The sequence below is a fragment of the Mirounga leonina genome, unplaced genomic scaffold, assembly GCF_011800145.1.
Source record: "Mirounga leonina isolate KUSES-001 unplaced genomic scaffold, KU_Mleo_1.0 Mir_154, whole genome shotgun sequence".
In the NCBI taxonomy this organism is placed as follows: domain Eukaryota; kingdom Metazoa; phylum Chordata; class Mammalia; order Carnivora; family Phocidae; genus Mirounga; species Mirounga leonina.
This window is the reverse complement of record NW_023270389.1, coordinates 53,789,151-53,814,438: the sequence shown is the minus strand read 5'-3', so window position 1 is coordinate 53,814,438 and position 25,288 is coordinate 53,789,151. Positions and strand designations below refer to the sequence as shown.

The window sequence follows — 25,288 nt, the reverse complement described above, 5'->3', positions numbered from 1 at the left end:
ATTTATTTATTTATTTATTTATTTATTTATTTATTTATTTATTTATTATGTTATGTTAGTCACCATACATTACATCATTAGTTTTTGATGTAGTGTTCCATGATTCATTGTTTACATATAACACCCAGTGCTCCATGCAGTACGTGCCCTCTTTAATACCCATCACCAGGCTAACCCATCCCCCCACACCTTCCCCTCAAGAGCCCTCAGTTTGTTTCTGAGTCCATAGTCTCTCTGATCCCAGATATTTAAAGAGCTGTCATAGGTAAACAAGTTAGACTTCAAATTTTTAATACCTAAGGACATTCTTATGACATGTGAATGAAAGTTATACATCTAATCAAAACACAGACTCATCATGTGGTCATGTTCTCTTCAGTAGCACTTAAAAACCTTTTACCTATGGGATAAAATTTCTCATGCTCATTTTTAATGTTGAGGTAACTTTTATTTTTCAAACTATAAAACACGTAGTTGAGCTTGATTTCATAGTGAAATCATTCAGAAGCTCATATCTGCATGATTGCAGTTGAAATAGACTAAACAAAAAAATTCAGTCAGTACAAATTGCTGTGGGTTATCTATACAGCTACAGCATGTGGTGAGAACCTGGAAGCTACGTCCACAGAATTTATGAGACTTCCAGTAAATCAGCTCAGTTCAGTGTTTTAGACCTGTATCCAACTCTTCTTGGATGTCTAGACACAGCCTAAGATGAGGCTTCAAAAATGGGTAAAAATGAAGCAGCCAAAGCCACCAGAAGCCTTTGACCCTCTTCTAATGTTTCAACCAGATAATTATTTTCCCTCTCAAGAATTTGGCTATCCTTTGAGGGGGAAAAAAAATTCAAGATTTTCCATGTGAAGAGCCCCTGAAAGAAAATACTCTGGAGAAAGGTCAGTGAGAATGGGCCAAAGCCGAATTCTTCAGATCTGCTTGGAGAATGTGGAAAGTTTGTACCCTCGCTACTTTTCGTGCTTTCCAGCTGGCCAAGAACTCCCCTGGCGTTTGTCCAGCTTTGCCTTCCCCATACCTTTTACATCTTAAAGGGACTCATACTGTGCACAAGAAATGCCTCAAATGGAAACTTAAATGGTAGCTAGAAGCTATGATAGAGGTAATTAGATAATTAAAAACTGATGAGTTTTGATTTCTATCAAGATAATCTATTACCCTTTCTGCTCTGTAGCAAGGATACGACCTTTCAAATTTGACAACAATAAACTTTCCTACTTGGAGAATATATTTCCTTTAAATATGTCCCACTTTTAATTAAAAGTACTTATTCGGCTTGTTGTGGTTTGTCTCTTCAGACTTTTTTATCTTAGACTTTCTGTGGAAAATTAAGGATTCTATCAAAAATAAAAATAGTTGGTTTTAAAAATAAACACAGTTCAAGTTCATTCCATAGTTCTTTTGTTCATTCATTTGTTCATTCATTCATTTGCTCCACTCGACAAATATTTGTTTTGTGGAGGCCATATGCCAAGGACTGTGGTAGGCCCACAGTCCTTGTGGTGGAAAATTAGAAGCTTCTTTTATCCTACTCCATCTGTTGCTATATCCAAAAGATCATATACAACAGAGATGGAAAGTCTTAAAAGCACTAGGAAGTAACAATGTTAATCAACTATTTGCAAAACTCATGGAGTGAACTGGATTGAAATTTTATGAGTGGCCACTGCATGCTTTACCCTGATTAAGAAAAATGAAGCTAAACAGGAAGACAACAAGAAGAAACTTCTATATTTCCTCACTGAATCAATCTATGCAAGAAATGTGGATACTTGTGCCAACCAGAAATCCAGATAGCCAGCTCTACTTTGAAGCCAATTCAAAAAATGAATCCAAGTAAGAATTTACAGTTGGGAAAATCCAGATAGAAAATACCTGATGATAAATATTTATTCAAGTAAAACATACAGAGTTCCATTTAAATAATTGCTTGCAAGTGTAACAAAATTGCATACTAAACTAAAAAGAAGTGGACTCTTAAAGAGATGTGAAAACAATAATTCAGAAATAATATTCTAGGTCAGTATTTCTAGATAGATTAGGAAATGTGTGAGATAAAGTGGCAAACAGTAAATGCTTTTAAATTCCTTGAGAAGTCAGGAATTATTGTTTTATTTCTGAATTTCATATATACAAAGATGAATTCAGGGATGATTTGGAAAACTTAAAGATAATTCTTTTTTTAAAAATAGTCACTTACCTGTAGAACTGAAAACCACTAAAAAATATAGAAGTCAAAAAGATAGTTCTTTTATCAACATATGCAAGGAAACAGTAGGGAGCATTAAAAAAAAAAGCTTATGTCAAAATGACAAAACTAAAACCAAGCTATACAGCTATGGCAAGAAATAAACATGATTCAGACTTTCCTAATCATGGGCAGTACTTTTCAGATTGGGATGAAAAATAAAACCCAGCTATATTGTTGGCATTTACAACCAATATGTCTTTTTAAAAAGTAAAACAAATAGATAAAAGTAAAAAAGTAAAAGAAGAGACAAAGCTGTGTCGAGCTAATGTAAATAAAAAGTGAGAAATCATTCTAATAATACACAAAAAAAGTCTTAATGAAATCAGAACAAAGAATATCACTTCAATAAACATGTTAAAATGCTCACTTCTTTAGCAAAAATATTAAAGCTTTGATGGAAAATCATTTTTAAATTATAAAATTTGCAAAGGTATTTTAAAGATGATAGTCAATATATTTATGGGTGTGATGATATTCATTATTCAGTAAATATTTATTGAATACCTACTAGCACTAGTCACTTTGTAAGACCTAAGAATATAGCGTAATCAAAACACTATCAAATATGCCTTTCCATTTATGAAGATCTTGTTTCATGTTATTCAATAAGATTTTATCATTTTCTCAATTTAAAAAATTTATCCTATGTATTTTGTAGGCTTTCTCCTAATATGAATGGAACATTTTCCTATATCTAAGTTATTAGAAGTATAGCCTAGCAGTGTTTTGTAAAAGCCACTGGATTTTGAGTTAATTTTGGTAACATATTTTTTAGGGTATTATTAGTTTTTCTCTGGGTTCTTAGTTTTGCCATAGGATTGCTTATAATATTTGATTTTAAATTTTTTCCATCTTCTCTATATTTGTGGTTATGTATCCTATCCTTTCTCATTTGTGGTCTTGTATACTTTTGTTTTCTCCCTTAATTAGTATTATATTGTCTAATTCTAAAGGGAAAAATATTTGTGTATGTCTTTATTATCCTTTATGTTATTTTTATATTTCTTATTTTATTAATTTTGGTTTTAATCTATGTTAATTCCTTCTTCTTGGCTTGTTCTTTTTTTTTTATCATAGTTTTATAATCCCTGTAGATGAACATTGACCTTTTTTTCTCCTTTCTGTAAATAATGAACATATTTAAGGCCATAAATTTTCCTGCAGTCTTTGCTGTGTTCCATTGGTTGGATATGGTGTGTTTATATTTTTTGTTGTTTTCTAAATAATTTATAATTTTTATTTTTTTATTTTTTTCTGTAATACAAGGGTTATCTAAGAATATATTTAAGGAGTTTTTGGTCTCTTTTTTTAGAAATTTATTATTTTTCTTTTTCTTTTTTTTTTTTTGATTTGTGATTAAAGAATGTGATCTATATAATCTCTTTTTTATGTTTCTTAAGGCTGGTATTGTGTATGTGTATAGGTCCAAGTGTAAGACTGATTTTTGTAAATGTTTTGTGGATAATGACAAATCTTTATCTTCTATTTGCTAACTTACTTTTGTCCGCTATATTTGTCCAATTTGAAAAGAGTCATATTAAAGTTTTCTATTATTATATTTTAACTGATTACATACATATAATTATTACAAGTTCTTGCAATTTTAGTAGCATTTGCTTTCTTTCCTTCCCTACTATGTAATTTGGTACAAACAGTTTTATGAGTATTTTCCAATCTTCACAAATTGTACTTTATACCATCGTATAATATTTCTCTTTATTCTATTTAGGGCTTTTAAACTGTTTATCTTGTTCAGTACTTTTAAATTCTATCTCGTCTATTATTAATATTACCATTCTTGAATTTATATTCTTTGTTTTGTGCTTGTGTGATTTCTCTTTGTCTGTTCCTTTATTTTTCCAAATAATATGTAACTTTTTTAAACCTAAATTAACTGACTAGCTGAGAGAATTCAGTCCACTGTGATTAATTTCATAATTAATATACATAAATTTATTCCTGCCATCTTATTAAAATTTCTTACTTTGGTCCTTTTTATTTTTTCTTCTTATTTTTTTACTTGATCAAAGGCTATTAATTTCTCCTTTTTCTTCTTTTTTAATTTGAGAGTTCTACTGTACATTTAATTTCATTAACATTTTCATTCATCACCAGTACATAGCCCTATCATTCCATGAGGCAAATTATCAAATATTTCTCCCCCAAACCCTTTCTTCTGCTGCTTCTCCCCATGCCCACTTCTCCTGACAGTGAGACCCCTGGGATCCCTTTGCTGCCCCACTCTCTGCCCCTGCACCCATCAGAGAAGACCTGGGGAGCATTTTTATTTTCTCCTACCCTTCCCCAACTTTTAAACTATTTGAATAGTGTGTCTCTTTTACTGTTCTTTCTTTAGCCCTTATATTATATATTCTTAGATGGTCTGTCATTATTTATTTTGATTTAACTCTGTGGATGTTGCAAGTTCTGTTGCTCACCACTGTTTTTTTTGTCTTAATCTTTCCTCACCTTGAACATGCTCCGCAGATTCATCTGGTGCTGTTGTAATCTCCTCCCTGCTTAGGCGCTCCCTCAGGTCAGGGGTGTGGCGGTATCCCAGCTGGATATGGGTCTCTGCAGTCCTCAAGAGTCCATGAATGTTACTTCATTGCCTTCTACCTTTTGAATGTTCAGTCCAGGGCCAGTCTCATTCTTTCTCCTTTATAAGCAACTTGCTATCTTTCTACAGAAGACTCTTAAATGTTTTATTTCAGAGCTCAAGAATTGTATAAATGAATGTCTACATGGTATCTTTTCTCATCAAGTACACATGACATAGCACATAAAATGTATAGGCTCAGATCTTTTTAAAAATCAGGATAAGACCCTTTTTTAAAAAGTAGTTTTTTTTTTCTTTAAGATTTTTAATTTATTTTTTGACAGAGAGACAGCGAGAGAGGGAACATAAGCAGGGGGAGTAGGAGAGGGAGAAGCAGGCTTCCCTCAGAGCAGGGAGCCTGATGTGGGGCTCAATCCTAGGACCCTGGGATCATGACCTGAGCCTAAGGCAGACCCTAAATGACTGAGCCACCCAGGCGCCCAGTAGTATCTTTTTTATAATTATTTTTCTCCCCCCACTTTCCTTTTCTTTTTCTGGAACTCCTATTATTTACAGGTTAGGTGTTCTTTCCTCCACACTTTCATAACTTCTCTATCCTTGTATTTTTAAAAATTCTCCCACTAGATCTTGAAAACTACTAATTCTAGGCTCAACATTCATCATCCTTTCCTTCAACTTACCTACTAAATATTTTGACTTACAAATCTTATTTTTTAGTTTCAGGAAGTTTTTCTTAATGTTGTACTTGTACCTCTTCAAATACTCTTCTTCTGCTTTCCCCAACAGTTCTTTATTGATAAGCTGTTCTGATTGCTCTCTTCATTCTTGCTTTCTCTGGCTATGAGACATCCTTATTAGATGTCCTTTTATTTTCCTTTGTTCATTGTGGCACAGGTCCAGCTGCTGGACACTTTAAGGGGACTGGTCCTGTGAGGGTGGGAAGGCACAGACATCTCCATCATCACAGGCCCAAAATAGGCAAGTTACCATTTACTTATTGAGGCACCAAGAGGGAGGCTTTCTTTTGCATTAGGGTAGAGAAGACTCAGCACCCCCCACACTTCCTTACAGCCAGAGGATCAGGCACACCCAGGAGTCCTGTGATCATTGAGGGACAGCCCTACCAAGGCCTGCTACATGCTGGTCCTTGCCTTTGAGTTTTCCTGCTGTGGTCCCAAAGCTCTGTTCAGCCCAGAGCAAGAAACTATCTAGCTCATACCCTCTACCCGAGTACCGGTCCCAAAGTTGGCTTGACTCAAGAAAAGAAGATGTGTTTGACCTGAGTTAGAAGTGGAGAGGCAGCAAAGCACAATTAAGTCATCATCTTCCCCAAGTCCCCTGGGGGATATAATGATAAGCATAAAAATGACATATTCTCTGTCCTAATGTTGCTTGTGAGCTAGTTGGAAAGATAGACAATAGCTAAGTAAGGAAGCAAGTAAATAAATAAATAAATAAGAAATAAAAAAGAAAAAGAAACCCACACATAATTCTGAATTCACAACTGTGATTAGTGCTATGAAGGAAAGGTAAATAGGAATATGACCCAAGATTCCAAGAAAGAGTAGGCATTAATTGTGCAATGAGGGAAGAAGAAAAGAGCTACAGGCAGAGACCTTTGAGAGTGGGCATGGCACATTTCAGGAGGCAAAAGAAGAACAGCATGCCTGGAGCCAAAAAAGCAAGGGAAAGTAGAGTGTGAAAAGAAGCTGGAGAGGAAGGTAACAGTTACGGGCCAGACTACACAGGGTTTTAAAGGCCATGGTAGACAGTGTAGTCTTTCCCTAAAAGCAGGTGGCTATTAGAGTGTTTGACTCCATGGGTAAAAATATCTGATTCACATTTCAGGAGATCATGAGGATTCCATGTGGAGAGCAAATTTAAAGGAGCCATGTGATGCAGGGAGATCCATGAGGAGGGTACAGTGAGGTTTGAGGGAGGGTGACAGTGTGATCAGGAAGTGCACTTTTAGGTAGTCAGATGAAAGCGGGTATGAGAGTGGAAGGTAGGGAAGGGCAAGCCAAAATCACCGATTCAGTTGTTCATGTCAGGGTGGCTTTGAGATAGTCAAGTGGAGAAGTCAGTAAACACTGTGAATCTGGGGCAGTCCTGGGTAAGAGATATAAATTTGTGAGCCTTCTGAGTTTAGGTGTAAACTAAGGCTCTTAGGCATGAATGAGAATATCCTGGAAGAGAATAAGAAGAGAAAAAGACTATAATTTCTGGTATTCTGCTAGTATCCGTCTAAATCTCTTCTGGAAAGGTGATTGGTAATGCATATCAGCGTCTTTAAAAATGACTGTAAGTTTGATCCTATAATTCTATTTATAGGAATCTATCCTCAGAAAATAAGAGTAAGTGTGAAAGGCTTATGGATAAAAATACTCACTTAAGCATTATTTCTGATTATAAAAATAAAGGAAATTACCTAATTAATATCTGGAAGAGGTTAAGTAAATTATCATACATTTATATTAATGAATATCATGCCATTCTAATTTGATGTTTATAAAGATGTAATGGCCTAAGTAAATGACCATAATATAGTAAGTAAAAAAAGGACTCAAAGTTGACAGAGAGAGAAGGGGGTTGGGGAGACCTCAACTGTGTGAAAGATGGATAGAACAAGAGTATAAAGAAATGTTTATCTGTAAACCGTGGAAAGTGGATACTTGTCACCATTTTTATTCTTTTATCTAGTTTCCAAATCTTTCTAAACGGGCATGTATTACATCTTACGTATTATTTTATTGTTAGGAAAAGAAACAAAATTATAGTATTGCCCCAGTTGTCAATATGCCCTTATTAGCATTTCACTCTGTTGAATACTGGCTAATGTTTTTTCCTTTCCACGGTATCAATGAGCATTTCTGTTTTGAATATAGGATAGTATTTTAAGTTTGTAAGATTATTGCCGTATCTTTTAAAGTTTTATGAGCCATTTAGGCTTATAAAATGGTTTCAGAAAATTGATTAATTACTAGGCGGCAGCAGATCCATTCCCCTGGCACCACTCTGACTTGGCACCCAGTGTACCATCCTGAGAGCATTTATCTTTCCTCCCCTTCTTATTGCTTAGCGGCACAAGTGGCTCTGAATTCTTTCATGTGAAGTTTTAAAAAGCTTATGTAATAAACATAGGAATTTACCAGTTATTTTAAATACAACGAATTGTTTTTTTTTCCTCCAGTGACTGTCTGAGAATTATCCATTTGGACTGTCATTTGCATCATCATTGTCTGCAGTGATATAAAATCATTTTGAATTTGGTTCCAGACTAAAAGCATGATTTTTTTTTTAATTCCAGGAATGTGTACAAAGACTATCGCTTCCTTGAGCTGGCATGTGACTCGCAGGAGGATGTAGACAGCTGGAAGGCATCTCTGCTAAGAGCTGGGGTTTATCCTGATAAGTCTTTAGTAAGTTGGATATATCTCTTATCTTATAATTATTAACCATGCTTAAGAAGACATAATTCTATATACTATATAATGGAGAAACTAGTTCTCTTTTGATTTAATTAGTTTGGAACAGTTCTAAGTAATACTTTGCTCATATTTCTTTTTCTCCATTAGTTTCTAGAAGTTTATCAGTCTGTTTGTTAGAGAAAATGCCCTACTTTGCCATAAAGCATAATATATGTAATCTCAGACCAAGAGAGAATTTCTTCGTTTTAATTTAAAATTTTATTTTCCCTTATGTGGTATTTCACAGTTGTCCTAGTATTCATACAGCTGTTTAGAACATTCTTCATATAGTCATAGTATATATATCATGTCATCACACTATTTCATATACTTAAAAATGTACTTATTTTTATAAAAATCTACCTCCTTTCATTATGTCTGTAGTACCTGAATCCAAAATTACATCTGTATTCAAATTCTGGTTAATGTCATTTGGAGTGTGAAAGAAGAAAAACATTATATTGCCGTTCCTACTTATCTTTATAAATATACTTCAAGTGTTTGAAGTCACTTCTCGCATTCAAGTTAATAAACAGAACTTCTGTTTGTGTTCTTTGGAAAATGTCTGGATTTGAATTTCAGGAGTCCCACCCAACATGTACACACACCGTTAGACAGATGCCACTGATGAGCGGCTCTTTCTGCTTACTTCCTGTCCCCTTAAGATGTTCTGTCCAGGTGTCTCCTCAGAACGCAAGTGCTGAGACTGAGCCTTGGGGATTTGGTCCAGCTTGACCCTTGTGGTGCTTACTTGGCTCTAGATCGGTTTATAGGACTGATCATGCACAAGTCAGGTCATTTCTAGGCTCCCAGTAGGAAGAGTCTTCTCAAGAGAAAGTCTGAAATATGGGTGCGGGGGGGGGGGGGCAATTGAAACATCTCTGGAGGAACTTTGGCCTTGACCCCATCCCTGAGGTTGCACTGGAATTTAACAGAGTTCCAGAGGTAAAGGATTAGGGATTTGTGCCAAAAAGTTCTTCTCATTGCTGTTATTTTAGCTCCTACATAGACCTCTTAACTCCATCCCAACCTACCCTTGCCTGGCCAGCACCTAAAACAACGAACCCCCCACAACATACCCTGTGCCCTCCAAATGAGGTGAAACAAGACCCTTTCCCGGTGATAACCAAGCACAGAGGTATCTGTATGATTTCCATGGTTGTCCAAATTTTATCACTGTGTACATATATATTTACATAACTATATGCCACTCCAAAAATTGCACGTGAGAAATCACTTAAAAACTAAGAGTATCACCTGTACTTTTATTATTAATTCTAATCATTTATTAGTCTTCCCTCTCCATTGATGGTGGTGTGTTTAGTTTCACATACATTCTATATTAAAAATGTACATATGCTTAATTTTTTTATTCACTCAGTCCACAAAGCCTGTGGAGCACACGCTTTTTGCCAGGCGCCGTTCTAAGCCCTGGTGCTACAGAGGTGCGCAATAAGGTCCCATCCCCAAGGAGCAGACATTAAACAAGTGAACGAATAACTGTATAATTATGTAGTGTGATTTTATGGGAGTGATACAGTCTATAAAAAATAAAGAAAATTAAAGGGACAGACAATCAGAGAGGGGCAGGTAAGCTTTCTTTTAATGAAGATGATGAGGGAAAGCCCCTTTGAAGAGTTGCCATTTGAGTAGGCTCCTGAAGGAAGGGAGGGAGAAAATGAAATGAGGGGAAGAATATTTGTGGAGAGGGCTAACAAGTGCAAAGCCACTCAGTGTCTCAGAAGAGCAACAAAAAGTCAGTGAATCTGGAACACAATGAGGGAGGACAAAAATATTTGATAGTTTCCAAGAGGGTAGTCGGGGCAGATTATATTGGTCTTGAAGGATGTGGTGAGCATTTGAGTTTTAAGTGAGATGGGAAGCCATTAAAGGGTTTCCAGCCAGTTAGTGACATGATAAGAGGGACACTTTCTAAAAGATTATATGGCGGGGTATTACAGGAAGCTGTACAGCAAGTGTGTTCAAGCAGAGGTTTTAGTGTCAAACTCCCGAGACTGAAATTCCAGAAGTTCACATGTAAGCTGTGAGATGTCTAGCCTTTTTATGTTTCAAAATTCCCATTTCTAAAATGGAAATAACAGGAGTCCCCTATAGCTTGGTTGACAGGATTAAGTGAGAGAATGCAGGGAAAGCATAAACAGGGTGGGCACAAGTAAGCACTCTATTTATAATGATGATGATGATGATAATTATCATTTTCATCACAGACTGCTTTAACAAGTAGATGAGAGCTAAAACAATGTGGATATTATAATGAGCCCAATGAGATCATAAATACTTTATGCTATTTTCTATTTCCAAATAATGCTTGGTTGTATAGAATGTTTGTGTGTTGGATGTATGTCTTCCTACCATGCAACTTAAAGTTTGTGAAGAATATTTTTCAGTCATGCTTTTGTCAGACTTATTTTAAATGCACTAGACAAGTTTGCTATTTAAAGAAATTATGTAATACATCTCTTGTGAGGGAAAACTGTCTTGGAAAAACAAAATTACCTTCCTATCTCTGGTGAATCCAAATTTACAAATGTGGATTTTCATGTATCCATAGCTCTGCACAAAGACAGGCAATGAAATATTTGCATTTTTTATCAGAATACTCAATTTTAAGCAAATCTAGAGTTGTCCTATGCAATCTGTTTGATTCTTTTCACATCATTTTTGTTTATAAATACACTTTTGGTACAGTTGCTTGGAAGGTCGAGACAAAAGGGTTTTTTACTATATGCCAAAGACATGACAGGAAATTAAACTTGGCAGTATGCCATGAACATTGCTTTTCTCAGTTTTCATCATAAACAATATTTGCATTTCTTATGCACCATGTAGTTCTGGAGGTTATATTACACGATTGCTTGACTTTCAGATGTTTAAATGGCAGCTAACTACTGAAAGCAATCTAAGTAGAATGCTTGTGTAAACATTCATTTTGTGAGCATGCTTAGATTTGGGGGAATGGATACTTTTAGGTACAGTTATTCCTAATTTAGAAAGAGTTGATGAAAAAGTCAGATTAACCTAATAACAGAGGTCTCTCTGTAAGTAAATTTTTAGGACTTCTGGTGTGTCATTTGGGTTTTGTATCAATAAACCACTGAGTTGACAGCAAATCAATCACTGTTCTAAAAATGAAACATTTATTTGTCATACATGGACATAAGTCTAGACTCAAGAAGTTCTACTTTCTACACAAAACACCTCTATTTTGACTGGAAAAAAATCTACAAAGATAATTTTTTAAAAATTGTGTAATTTTGGCTTCATTTTGATAAATAGTCATCACCCCCATTTTGGTTTTAGACAAACTTTTTTTTCAACTAAGATTGCCCACTTTTTTATGACATGCTTTTCCCCATCATATTTTTTCTATCATGTCCACATGATGGAATATTTTTATGTCACTCATATCATAGCATTTGTTCTGCTACCTGGTGTTTTCTATCTCTTGGGTTGTTTCTCTTGGAGTTTTCTACAGATTTTTTTTTCTTTCTTTCTCTTCCACCCTCTTCTCTCCCTTCCTTCCCTTCATCCATCACTGTTATGGAAGATTCTAGAAATTCAAATAGAAAAAGATGCAATTCTTACTTTATAGGAGTTTCAAATCTAGTGGAAGTGAGGGATGCAAATAAATAATTACAATGTGGTAGGAACCACAGTGGATATCTGTATAAAATGCAACAGCCCAACTATATTTCTATGTGGATTTTCTAATTACCTTTAGTCCCTTAATCTTTCTGGTTCCAAAGCAAAATGTAGACTTCACATTTGAGCAGTGTAATGTGTGGCCCTAACACGGAAATGAGAAGTCCTGGATCCAGTTTCCCACTATGGCACTGCCATACTCCATGAACTTACACATAACCTCTCTGAGCCACAAATTTAGACTTCTACCAGTTACCTCATCTTTCTGAGCAGCCACAGTACTTTAAAAATATATGTAAATCTGAATTTGGATTTAGCAGAATTTTATTTCTTTAACTTCTATTTCCTTTGGCCATTAAATTAAAATTATAACCACTATAAAATTTGTATAAAATTTGTTAAATAATTGAATTATTACACAATTTTGAAGTAGAGATTTTTCTGAAGGAATTAATTCATAGTATTTTAGGGTTTTTTTACTGATGAAAATGAGATAAAAAGTGTGTGTGTGTACCAGTATTATAGGCTACAATTAAAGAACTTTGAAAAGATTATTTTACAGGAAAAAATATATGTACATGCATCAGTAAGTGTGAATACAAATAAATGTGAATTTCATTAAATATCTAAAGAGCGTGATATAAAAAATGATGGACTTTTCTGGCACAGTTTTGTCAGCTAACAGTATGACTTAAATTGTATATAAACACTAAAGAATTCCAAATTCCTTGGGACATTTTGTGTGCAGTGAAATGAGGTAGACTTTAAGTCAGATCTACTCACATTTGAATCCTGACCCTTCTATTTATTGGCTGTGTGGCTCAGGCTACTTACTTAACTCTTTTTTTTTTTTTAGTATTCTTTTTTAAACTCAAAATAATGCTACCTTCCCCTGCGTGATTTTATAGGATTAAGTGAGAACTATTGCACATGACTTCTAGCTTGGTGCTGCAACTGGGTGAATGTGTTCAATGCCACGTAGCCTTTATTATTGATGAAAATCATTAATGGTCCATGAAACCCTAATTTCCAGTTTAGTAGTTACGTTTTCCTTTGCAAACTATCAGTGAGACTTGGGCACATGAGGGAGAATTTCCTTAACTGTTGGCTGAGGAGGCAGAATTGTTTAGGGGGTGTCTTGGGTTGTGCTGCCCTGTGGCCAGGCTGGCTTGGAAGGCTCCGTTCGTCCGTCAGGAGTGAGCCCAAGGGGCTGCCTGTCAGGGAAAGTGAGGATTCACAGGCCTGCCCTCCGATGCTGGCCTGTGGGCTATCTGAAAAAGCAGCCTGCAGAGTAGTGGGTGCCCTGGAAATAAATTTGGTGCAAATTTAGTTTTGCCTATTTGTTAAATTACACACCTCAGCATTTCTGAAGAGACTTCCATTGGCTGTAGAGATGGATGGTCCTCCCCTATAGGGTATGAGTTAAGTGGTGAAAAATGGCAGTAGAATGTGAAACACCCCGGAACTTTTACCTCTGAATTCAAGACTTGCCTGGTCATAGTGAATGCTTTTAGGACTGCTTTGGAAGTTGAAACCCCTCTATCAATGAAGTCTTTGGGGACTTCAGAAATTCCTTGTGGATAGACTCTAAAACTGAATGTGTCTCTGTGGCAAATAGCAACTAGGGGGGTGGGGAGGGCCTCTGTATCATTCGAGGGGGGAGAAAAAAGAATGCCCACAGACCTCCATAAATACTTTTTAATATGGGATGACCACTCACATGCATTTATTTATTCAGCCATCTAAAAATATAAGACTGACAGTGCCCACACTTAGCCTGGCCACACATCACTTTATTCTTAGCTTATTCGTCAGTGCTTCCCACACAACGTCAAGCAGCCACGTGACCAATTCTGAAGAGTTTCGTTTTTCTTCAATGGAGGTACTTGCCATGATCTAAACATAAATCGCTGCCACGCAGAGTAGTGGAGGGAATTATAAAACATTAACAGTTCACCATTCATGACTGTTATGCCTCTCTCAGAATAGACAATTGGGAAATGATTGAAGGAAAAAAGAAATGGCAAAGCCACACCACGTCCTCCACTTGGATGTTTCTCATATTTAAGGATCAAGGCCCCTACTCTGTGACATCATTGTTGCCACTACAAACAGAACCATCTGCCGTGGAGCAGAGAAGCCAGTCATTCCCTAATGTGTAAAAAATACTTGGTTGAACTCCTGAAACTTATTTGGTAGATCAAAAGCTGCACTGCTGTGGAATTCAATAAACTCCATCTGTTTGAGGTATTTTCAGCAATATTGCACTTCTTTGGAGAACCAGGGTCCTGTTATTCTCTAAAATAGTATTTTACTCCTGATAAAATTCCCTGTGGGGATCTTTATTGCCTTCTTGAATGGTTGGCATATTCCTTACAGAGACTTCCCCCCCCCCCTTCATTCATTCTTGTATCATTATTTATGTCTCACAGAAGCCAGTGATGTTAACGGTGATATCATGGCAACTCCCAATGCCAAGAAGCTTCTCTACACTGTTTTATCAGTGTCTTCAAACTTATGTTATTATTAAATGTGATGGCTCTGATGGTCCTTGGATTAGATATTTCCCCAGAGTCACCAGTTGGCATTGTTTTTAAGAAAATATCCTCTCCTGTGATTGTTGCCTTGCCCCTCTCCAGAAAATTTCGGTATGTAGTATTTCTCCCTGCACATCCTCGTTTAAAACTAAATGCCAGATCTCCAGCCCAACCTGTTACTCCACCCTGTGCTCAGTCTCCTCCACAGATGCACGCAGTTTCCTAACAGCTCTCTTCAACTCGGCATCGCAGCGAGAAATTCCTTCTGGGCCCCTCGTGAGAAGAGTTCAGATCTGTTCCCGGCCCATATCCCATCACGTCTTCCCCACAGGATCTGACCTTGCAAGGACTCGGGTTGCCCTGGGAGTAATGAATCACCATTTTATTTTTTTAAGCCATATGTGAGTTAAATTGTTTGATATAAATCATACTCTTGCTGCTCCAGTTTGAAACAGGAGAGCCGTTTGCCCGCCGCCTGTCGCTGGCTGCTGTGTCTCTATCCAGAGTGTCTCTTGTAGAAATGACTGCATTTTTTGGTGACTAACCTTTCCAGACCCATTTTCTTGAATGTGGACCAGTGTTTACTTTGGCCGCATCCCCACTATACAGCTTTCGCTTCCCATGCCAACCTGGGACAAAACTCATAATTTATGAAGTAGAGGAATGGTACAGATGGAGGTCGTAACTTGGTCTGCTTACCCTGTCTCCCCAGAACCACCCACTCCTTTCCTCTGCTCTCTTTTCCTTTCTTTTTCCACCTTCTTTGAAACCAAGGATGCAGTGTTTGTTTAAAAATGCATTGGCTGATGAAATTTTCCACAGCTTGGCATGTTGGAGGAGGGGTTGTCAGGAAAGGGCAAGCTGACATACTAACTATTTTGCCTTTCATGCTAACAGTTCACTTATTACCAATTCAAACCAGTGCTTTTTGGCCAGGTTCCCATACTCCAAGGATTCCGGGTAGGAAGAAAGGGGGAAATCTCTGTCATAATTTTCTGCTGTTATAAATATGTGATTTCATTTAATATAAGTGGATTCTTCGACTTGCCCATGGGCTTTGGGTGCTGTATGTATGTATGGGATGTCAGGGAATAAATTATTTGTTTTGATTTTGCTCTAGCATGAAAATCTTTAAATAAGTTTATGTTTAACATATTTCTTTCTTTCTTTTTTTTTCCTTGCGGCCACATGCACAGGGGAACAACAAAGTAAGTTCTTTGTCCTATTGCAGCTCCTCTTTCTCTCCGGCCCCCACTCCCCTGCCGCATGTATCTTGGCAAGAGTGTTTCTGGGCCCATTGATGACTGTTGTCTGTGACAGCACACCAATGATCTAGGGCTTGCAAATGCCGGGGAAAACATACGTTTGGACTACCCTAACGGCTGCTCCGTTTTGACCTTGTGGAAGGGAAGTGTTAACCGTTCTTTAGGGTTGGTTATTGGGTGGTTCAGAGAGGTTGATAATATAAGGAAAGAGGTCGACACGAGCAAAGATTATGAAGATTTAATAATAAGGACTCTTCTGCAGAAAGGGTACAACAATCTGATGAAACTCAGTGCAGCGTAGTTTTTAACCAAAAGTCAAAGCTCTCATGTTAATGTGCAGTTATAAAAACCCCAAACTGGAGTCTTAAATAGCAGGATGGCTGGCTTTGCTGGTGAAACTGACCTAGATCAGTGCTCTGGCTTTGAAGGTGCCTTAAAATGGATGGAGGAGGGTGGGGTCCACATTTGACTTGGCTTCTGCACCCTGATGTATTCCAGCTGGACGGAAGCGGGAGGGTATGGGGGATGGAGGAAGAGATGAATGTGCATGATGGATTTGTGAGACCAGGCAACACACACCGATGGGGAAAATGATCTTAATATTGTTATTGTCATTAGATAAAGGAGCAATTTAGTCATTCATAGGGTTGCTGGCTTGTTTGAATTTAAATTCAATTCTTCCAAAAGATTAGAACTACTTCTCACTTATATTAGTTCTATAATAGTAGCATAGTTAGGGAAGATGGTCTTAAGTTTAGCAGGGTGATTTGTTTTTCCTTTTTTCTATGGAGAATTATTAGTGTTTCATCCTACCAGGTGGCCCACTTAAAATGGGCCTCATTGAATACAATAAGAATTGAAAAGAATCTGTTCTATAAGGGGCTGCCTGCATATTTAAACCAGCTGGAATTCATCAAAATTGCTATTCATAAGCCATACATATAGAATGTAAAACAAATGTGGGAAATCTTGCAGTTTAATTTGATGGAATGTGCTGTTACAGAATATGTTGAAGCCATGGTTGGTATTGAAAATGTGTCACTTTATGAATTTATATCTGGATAGAACTGCTTATGACCCAAGTAATAATATTTAATAAAGTTAAAATACTACAAGAAAAGTACAAGATAGACATTTGTGAAGAAGCAAGGCGGGTGGATTCAGTCCACTTTTTTAAAACAGCAGTAGCTTATAAAATTAGTTAGAGATTTCTTATACAAAGTAAAGGGTAATATTTCTACCTAATACTACCACTATTAGAAAAAAACATTTGGACAAAATATAAAAACCCATATTTTGTTCTTATACCATATGATGTATTTCAATTCTTGAGTAGTAAATATGTCTGATCTGGTCATTTACAATGAGTCTCTGTCTAGAATTTCATGTGCTCCATCTCTTGTTTGTTTGTTAAGTACTGTGAGCTAATTGTGAGTGCACTAATAACTAGTCTCTGTATGCTGATGATCAGGGAACCAGCTACTGACATTTTGTGGGGAGTGTAATCCTTAGACCACTCAAAAAGCATTAATGATTTGCCTCTTTCACTAGTGATTCACTGATGACTTGCAGGGATTTGTAAAAGTCCCAAAAGAAAACACTTCTCTATAGGAGTCATCCATTTATTGTGTCTTGCTTGGTCAAGTTCTTCTGGGCATGTTCAGTTTAATAGAGTTTACTGATTTTCAGATAATTATAATGCAATGAGCAATAAAACCCCAAAATGCTAAGCTGCTGCTCATAAGGGTACCTCTAGGATGATGCAGAAGACCTTCCAGAGTCTTCAGGCACCAGGAGCTACCATTTTGCATAATGAAAACTTGGTACAATGCTGAGGGGATATCTTCAGGTGCCATAGTGTCAGTTGACAAGTGTTAAAGATGCAAGCACTGATTGTTTGGGTTTTTAGTTGAAGAGCGGCTACTTTGGAAAGTGTTGGTATTTATTGCCCTTATGCCTTAATTTTTAATTGTTTATGTTATGAATGGTGAAAAAATGTAATGCTAATACTTTTAAAATCTGATCATTATACTGACCATGTACTCTGGCACGAAAGAGCCTCCTGAAATCACAAACAGCACATCTGCATGCTATTTTCCTTTAGCTTAGAATTTCAGTATAAATGGAAAACACTGGAATACAAGCTGTGCTGTCTCCAGAGTATAGATCTGGAGTCTTCAGAAGGAGAATATGAGATTCTTTTTTCCCTCCAATTCTGGAATGCTTGTTCTGAATTGTCCCCAAGGCAACATACCTAACTTGTTGCCTGCCATATACGTGAGCCAGCTGTAAAAGGTGACTCATTTAAGACTCACAATGGCTAATTGTTTATTTAGGGAATGGCATTTTCTTATTTATGATATTAACCAGACTATAAAGAGAATGAAATCTGCTAAATTAATGTTTCTTTAGATGAGCAGGATGAATGGCTTCATCTTCCCACATACATTAAATGCAGTGCAAACACACACACACACACACACACACACACCCATACATGTATATTCTGAGGTGTATGGAACAAGCCTACTATTCATTTTCTCAGTAACAACTAAGCTGATCTGCTTCAGCCACCTTTAGATTACACTTTGGATTTGGGATCTAATCCTCTCAACTCCAAGGAAACAAACTTTCATGATAGATGCACATTTAGATTTGTATTATGATGGAATGAAACATCCAGGTTCACATTCCTCTTTGAATAATTGTATGTATTTTGTTATTTTTCCTTAAAAAGCAAGTTTTCCTTTACTGAGGAGATCACAGTTGTCAAAAAAATTCCTTCCAGGCCCATTACTTATTTTTCCTTTTGAAAATGTTTTTCTGTTGGCATAGTGATACTCTAAATTGCTTAGGGTAGAGTCTCTCTCCTCCTTAGAGGGGTTTCCCTGAACCGTGGATTCCAAGTCCATGTTTTCATGAGGAAGACCAGAGTCTAGGACTTCATGAGTCAGTTTTGGGAATGTGAACGAATATATACAGTAATGGGGTGTGGTGGTGGGAGGTTGTTTTTGTGCTTTTTCTTAAATTGTGGTACACAAATATAAGAATGTCATTTGCAGAACTGAGGCCTTCAGGTAAAAAGTTATCTCCAAGTTTCTTGTCTTAGAAAGAAGACATTTAATTTCCTTATTTAGTGTGATGCCCTCTCTTGGTAGGCATTTCTAGGAATATAATAGACTTCTAATTTTATTTATTTATTAAAGACTTTGGGTTTTGTTAAATATCTTTGATATTAGGCAAGCTAAAGGTAGAGAAATACTTGAAATAATAAGGAATAAAATTCTATAACAAAAGCTCTCAAGTTTCTTAATGATGTTGGTGCAGAAACATAAATGAAAACTAAAAAAAAAAAGAAATCCTGATGAATTCAGAAATGAATGCTTCAAAAAATTTTAAGTTATGGGGAAAAACTACATTTAATCTCTTCTCTTATGAATCTTTTATTATCTTTGAAAGAAAGATTCAGTCTTCTTAAAGGATTCTTACATTTCTTCTGGCAGACGTATTAATTTGACCACCTTGATTAGAGAGAAAGAACATTTGAAAAAGAGAAATAGAACCAAAACATGCTAAAACATTTTTTTAAAAAAACTAAGTAGTAAGTTCTGGTTAAGTTAAATGCAAAAATGTAATACATATTGGTGGGCTTTGCTGTTTAAGAAAAGAAAGGAAAATCAGATTTAAACACTTGTTTTTACATTTAAAAAATACTTTGTCTAGTGCTTTCCCAACATATTCAGCAAGATAGGTGGACATGGTTGGCCTCCATTAATGGGAAAAATAGTTATTACCTAGAGTATTTATTTTGGGGGTCCACTGGATTCTAGAAGTCATTTGCAAAGATAGAGTATGCCAGATCAAATGTCACCAAAATATATCATACTGAAGAACATAGATGTTAAATGCATGATAATTTGTCTTGTCTCTTATGCCAGGCCTTCAACTCCTAAATTCTTGCCCTTGGTTGAAGGTGAGAGACTACAGATAACACTGAAAACCCATCACCAAACCCATAAAGAACCAGACAGTACAGTATCATAATGTATATTACCTTTCTAACGTTTAAAATATGTCTAAGTGCAAATCAGAACATTCTAAGCAGTTTAGATATAGTCAGTTCAATTAGGGTTTTTTATTTTCTTTGAATAATGTATATGCTTTCCTTGATTTTCTTAGAGAAGCTTAGAAAGTGTATTTCCCTGGGATTTAAGGAGAGTCCATCTGATTTGCTTAATTTATGCATAACCCAATAAGAATATCATTAAAGTGAAAAGAAAGGATGAAACCTTACTGGCCTCAAAGTGTTATTTTAGTTCCATGTGCATATAAAAATGAATTGTCTGTCTCAATCTTTGCAACACCGATAAACCTTTGGTTCTTTTTTGGCAAACCTGTCTTAAAAGACCATTGCCTAATGCTTAGTTTTTGAACCCCCTGACTTTTATCTTAATCAGTTAGAGCAAAGGGCAGTTCAGTTGGAGGCAGAAAACTTTGAAAGTGAGTTGCAATCTATATTATGTTGGCAAATTTATTAATCTTGCCAAATAGACTCTATAAGAAAGCAAGAATTGATCTGTTGCTCAGAAAGCTCACAGTGGGGGATAGAATGGGGACTTCTGAAGGGTTCTTGAGGCTTATTTATATTTTATTTCCTCTATTGTTTTCAAAATAAGTGACTTCACTCTAGTTAATAATAATGAGAATAACTCTGTCTTACTTCATAGCTTTTTTGACATAGTCTCAGTATTACACTTTTTAAAATTTTAATTCCAGTGTAGTTAAAATATAGTCTTATATTAGTTTCACGTGTACAATGTAGTGATTCAATACGGTGATTCAACAATTCCATACATCACCTGGTGCTCATCGTAAGTGCTCTCCTTAATCCCTATTATCTGTTGGCTTCTATCTTCTTTCCCTTGGTTTGCTGTTTTGTTTCTTAAATTCCACATGTGAGTGAAATCATATGGTATTTGTCTTTCTCTGACTGGTTTGTTTCACTTAGCATTATAGTCTCTAGTCCATCCATTTTGTTGCAAATGGCAAGATTTCATTTTTCATTATGGCTGAATACTAGTCCATTGTATATACACCACATCTATATCCATTCATTTATTGATGGACACTTGGGCTGCTTCCATAGTTTTGCTATTGTAAATAATCCTGCAATAAACATAGGGGTGCATATATCCCTTCAAATTAGTGGTTTTGTGTTCTTTGAGTAAATACCCAGTAGCATGATTACTGGGTAATTCTATTTTTGATTTTTTTGAGGAACCTTCATACTGTCTTGCACAGTTCCAACACCAGTTTGTGTTTCCACCAGCTGTGCATGAGGGTTCGTTTTCCTTCACATCCTCATCAACACTTGTTTCTTAAGTTTTTGATTTTAGCCATTCTGACAAGTGTGAGGTGATATCTCATTGTGGTTTTGATTTGCATTTCCCTGATGATGAATGATGTTGAGCATCTTTTGATGTGTCTGTTGGCCATCTGGATGTCTTATTTGGAGAAATGTCTGTTCATGTGTTCTGCCCAATTTTTATTGGTTTATTTGGGGGTTTTTTTTTGTGTGTATTGGGTTTTATAAGTTCTTTATGTATTTTGAATACTAACCCTTTATTGGATATGTCATTTGCAAATATCTTCTCCCATTTAGTAGGTTGTCTTTTAGTTCTGTTGGTCATTTCTTTTGATGCACAGAAGCTTTTTATTTTGATGTAGTCCCAGTAGTTTATTTTTGCTTTTGTTTCCCTTGCCTCAGGAGACATATCTAGAAAGATATTGCTGTGGCCGATGTCAGAGAAATTAGTGCCTGTCCTCTCTTCTAGGAAGTTCATGGTTTCAGGTCTCACATTAGGTCCTTAATCCATTTTGAGTTTACTTTTTGTATGGTAAGAAAGTGGTCCAGTTTCATTCTTGTGCATGTAGCTGTCCAGTTTTCCCAACACCATTTGTTGACGAGACTGTCTTTTGCCCATTGCATATTCTTGCCTCCTTTGTCGAAGATTAATTGACCATATAATCGTGGGTTTATTTCTGGGCTTTCTATTCTGCTCTTTTGATCTATGTGTATGTTTTTATGCCAGTACCCTACTATTTGGATTACTACAGCTTTGCAATATAATTTGAAGTCTGGAATTGTGATACCAGTTTTGTATTTCTTTTTCAGGATTGCTTTGGCCATTCCAGGTCTTTTGTGGTTCCATAAAAATTTTAATATTATTTGGTCTAGTTCTGTGAAAAATGCTGTTGGTATTTTGATAGGGATTGCATTAAATATGTAGATAGCTTTGGGCATTGTAGACATTTCAACAATATTTGTTCATCCAATCTATGAGCATGGACTATCTTTCCATTTCTTTGTGTCATCTTCAATTTTTTTTTTATCAGTGTTACAGTTTTCAGAGTATAGATTTTTCACCTTTTGATTAAATTTATTCCTAGGTATTTTATTATTTTAGATGCAAATGTAAATGGGATTTTTAAAAATTTCCCTTCCACTGCTTCATTATTACTGTATAGAAATACAAAAGATGTATGTACATTGATTTTGTATCCTGCAATCATACTGAATTCATTTATACATTCTAATAGTTTTTTGGTAGAATCTCTAAGGTTTTCTCATAGTATCATGTCATCTGCAAATAGTGGAAGTTTTATTTGGATGTTTTTTATTTCTTTTTGTTGTCTAATTGCTATGCCCAGGAGTTCCAGTACTATGTTGAATAAAACTGGTGAGAGTGGACATTCTTGTCTTGTTCCTGACATTAGGGGAAAAGCTCTCAGTTTTTCACCATTAAGTAAGATGTTAGCTGTGGGTTTTTCATATATGGCCTTTATTATGTTGAGAGATATTCCTTCTAAACCTACTTTGTTGAGGGTTTTTATTGTGAATGGATGTTGTACTTTGTCAAATGCTTTTTCTGTGTCTATTAAGATGATCATATGGTTTTTATCCTTTCTCTTATTGATGTAATATATTGATTGATTTGTGAATATTGAACCACTCTTGCATCCCAGGAATAAATCCCACTTGACCCTGGTGAATGGTTTTTTAAAATGTATTGTTGGATTTTGTTTGCCAATATTTTGTTGATGATTTTTGCATCTGTATTCATCAGGGATATTGGCCTGTAGTTCTCTTTTTAATGTAGTATCTTTATCTGGTCTTGGTATCAGGGTAATGCTGGCCTTACAGAGTGAATTTGGAAGTTTTCCTTCCTCTCCTATTTTTTGGAAAAGTTTGAGAAGAAAATTTTGATAGAATTTACCTGTAAAACCATCCAGTCCTGGATTTCTGTTTGTTGGCAATTTTTTGTTTACTGATTCACTTTCACTGTTGGTAATTGGTCTGTTCAAATTTTCTGTTTCTTCCTGCTTCAGTTTTGATAGTTTATATGTTTCTAGGAATTTATCCATTTCTTCTAGGTTGGCCAATTTGTTGGCATATTATTTTTCATGATATTCTCTTACAATCCTTTGTATTTCTCTGGTGTTTGTTATTTTCCTCTTTCATTTGTGATTTTGTTTATTTGAGCCCTTTCTCTCTCTCTCTTTCTCTTTCTTCTCTTATTTTGATGAGTCTGGCTGGAAGTTTATCAATTTTGTTGATCTTTTCAAAGAACCAGCTCCTGGTTTCATTGATTCTGTCGTTTTCTTAGTTTATATTATCATTTATTTCTGCTCTAATCTTTATTATTATTTCCTTCCTTCTGCTGGTTTGGGGTTATGTTTGTTCTTCTTTTTTTAGTTCCTTTAAGCATAAGGTTAGGTTGTTTATGTAAGATTTTTCTTGCTTCTTGAGGTTGGCCTGTATTGCTCTAAACTTCCTCTTAAAACTGCTTTTGCTGGATCCCAGAGATTTTGTACCATTGAGTTTTCATTTTCATTTTTCTCCATGTAATTTAAAAAAAAAAATTTTTTTAAGATTTTATTTATTTATTTGAGAGAGAGAATGAGATAGAGAGAGAGAGCATGAGAGGGGGGAGGGTCAGAGAGAGAGGCAGACTCCCTGATGAGCAGGGAGCCCGACGTGGGACTCGATCCCGGGACTCCAGGATCATGACCTGAACCAAAAGCAGTCGCTTAACCAACTGAGCCACCCAGGCGCCTGTAAAAAAAAAAAAAAAAAAATTTTTTTTTAAGTAATCTCTACATCCAACGTGGGGCTCAAACTTACAGCCCTGAGATGAAAAGTCAGATCCTCTACCAACTGAGCTAGCCAGGTGCCCCTCCATGTAATTTTTTATTTCTTCCTTGATCTCTTGGTTAACCCATTCATTATTTAGTAGCATGTTTAACCTCCATGCATTTGTGCTCTTTTCCAGATTTTTTTCTTGTGGTTGATTTCTGGTTTCATAGCATTGGGTCAGAAAAGATGTATAGTATTACTTCAGTCTTTTTGAATTTGTTAAGATTGTTTTGTGGCCTAATATGTGATCTATTCTGGAGAATGTTCTGTGTGCACTTGAAAAGAATGTGTATTCTGCTCTTTTAGGATTGAATGTTGTGAATGTATCTGTTAAATCCATCTGGTCTAGTGTGTCACTCAAAATCTGTTTCCTTGTTGATATTCTGTTTGGATGATCTATCCATTTATGTAAGTGGGGTGTTAAAGTCCCCTACTACTATTGTATTACTATCAATTAGTACCTTTATGCCTGTTATTGACTGTTTTATGTATTTGGGTGCACCCATGTTGGGTGCATAAATATTTACAATTGTTATATCTTCTTGTTGGATTATCCCTTTTGCTATATACTGTCCTTCTTTGTCTGTTGTTGCAGTCTTTGTTTTAAAGTCTATTTTGTCTGATATAAGTATTGCTACCCCGGCTTTCTTTTGGCGTCCGTTTGCATGATAAATGTTTCTCCATCCCCTCACTTTCAGTCTGCCTGTGTCTTTAGATCTTAAATGAGTCTCTTGTAGGTAGCATATAAATGGGTGTTGTTTTTTTAATCCAGTCTGTCATCCTATGTCTCTTCATTGGAGTGTTTAGTCCATTTACATTCAAAGTAGTTATTGATCAGTATGTATTTATTGCCATTTTGTAACTTGTTCTGTGGTTGTTTTTTAGTTCTTCTGTGATCATTTCTTCTCTTGTTCTCTTTCATGGTTTGCTGGCTTTTTTTAATGCTTATAGTTGGATTCTTTTCTCTCTTTTTTTTTTTGCATATCTATTACTGGTTTTTGATTCGTGGTTACCATTAGGTTTGTATATAACATCTGCATATACCAGTCTATATTAAGTTGATGGTTGCTTAAGTTTGAGCCCATTCTTTACTCCTCTCCCCACCACATTTTTGGTATATGATGTCATATTTTACATCCTTTTATTTTGTGAGTGATTTTTACAAATATACTTATTTTCACTGCTTTTCTGCTTCCTACATTTTTTATTCTTATGGTTTTTCCTTTCCACTCAGAGTCCTCTTCAACAGTTCTTATAGGCTAGTGGTCATGAACTCCTTTAGCTTTTGTTTGTCTGGAAATTCTTTATCTCTCTTCTATTTTGAATAATAGAT

General features: G+C 35.8%; 1 protein-coding gene across 4 annotated transcripts in view; it reads left to right on the top strand.

Annotated features, from left to right (window-relative positions):
* The window catches only part of DNM3 (dynamin 3), a 559,032-nt gene that overhangs the window by 434,742 nt on the left and 99,002 nt on the right, over positions 1-25,288 (top strand). For 2 of the 4 annotated variants that reach the window (XM_035010797.1, XM_035010800.1), the window contains 2 exons: positions 8,134-8,245; positions 15,690-15,701. In XM_035010797.1, coding sequence (XP_034866688.1) covers positions 8,134-8,245; positions 15,690-15,701 — 124 coding nt within the window. The remainder of the gene's footprint in view (positions 1-8,133; positions 8,246-15,689; positions 15,702-25,288) is intronic. The other 2 variants (XM_035010801.1, XM_035010799.1) reach the window with 1 other exon arrangement.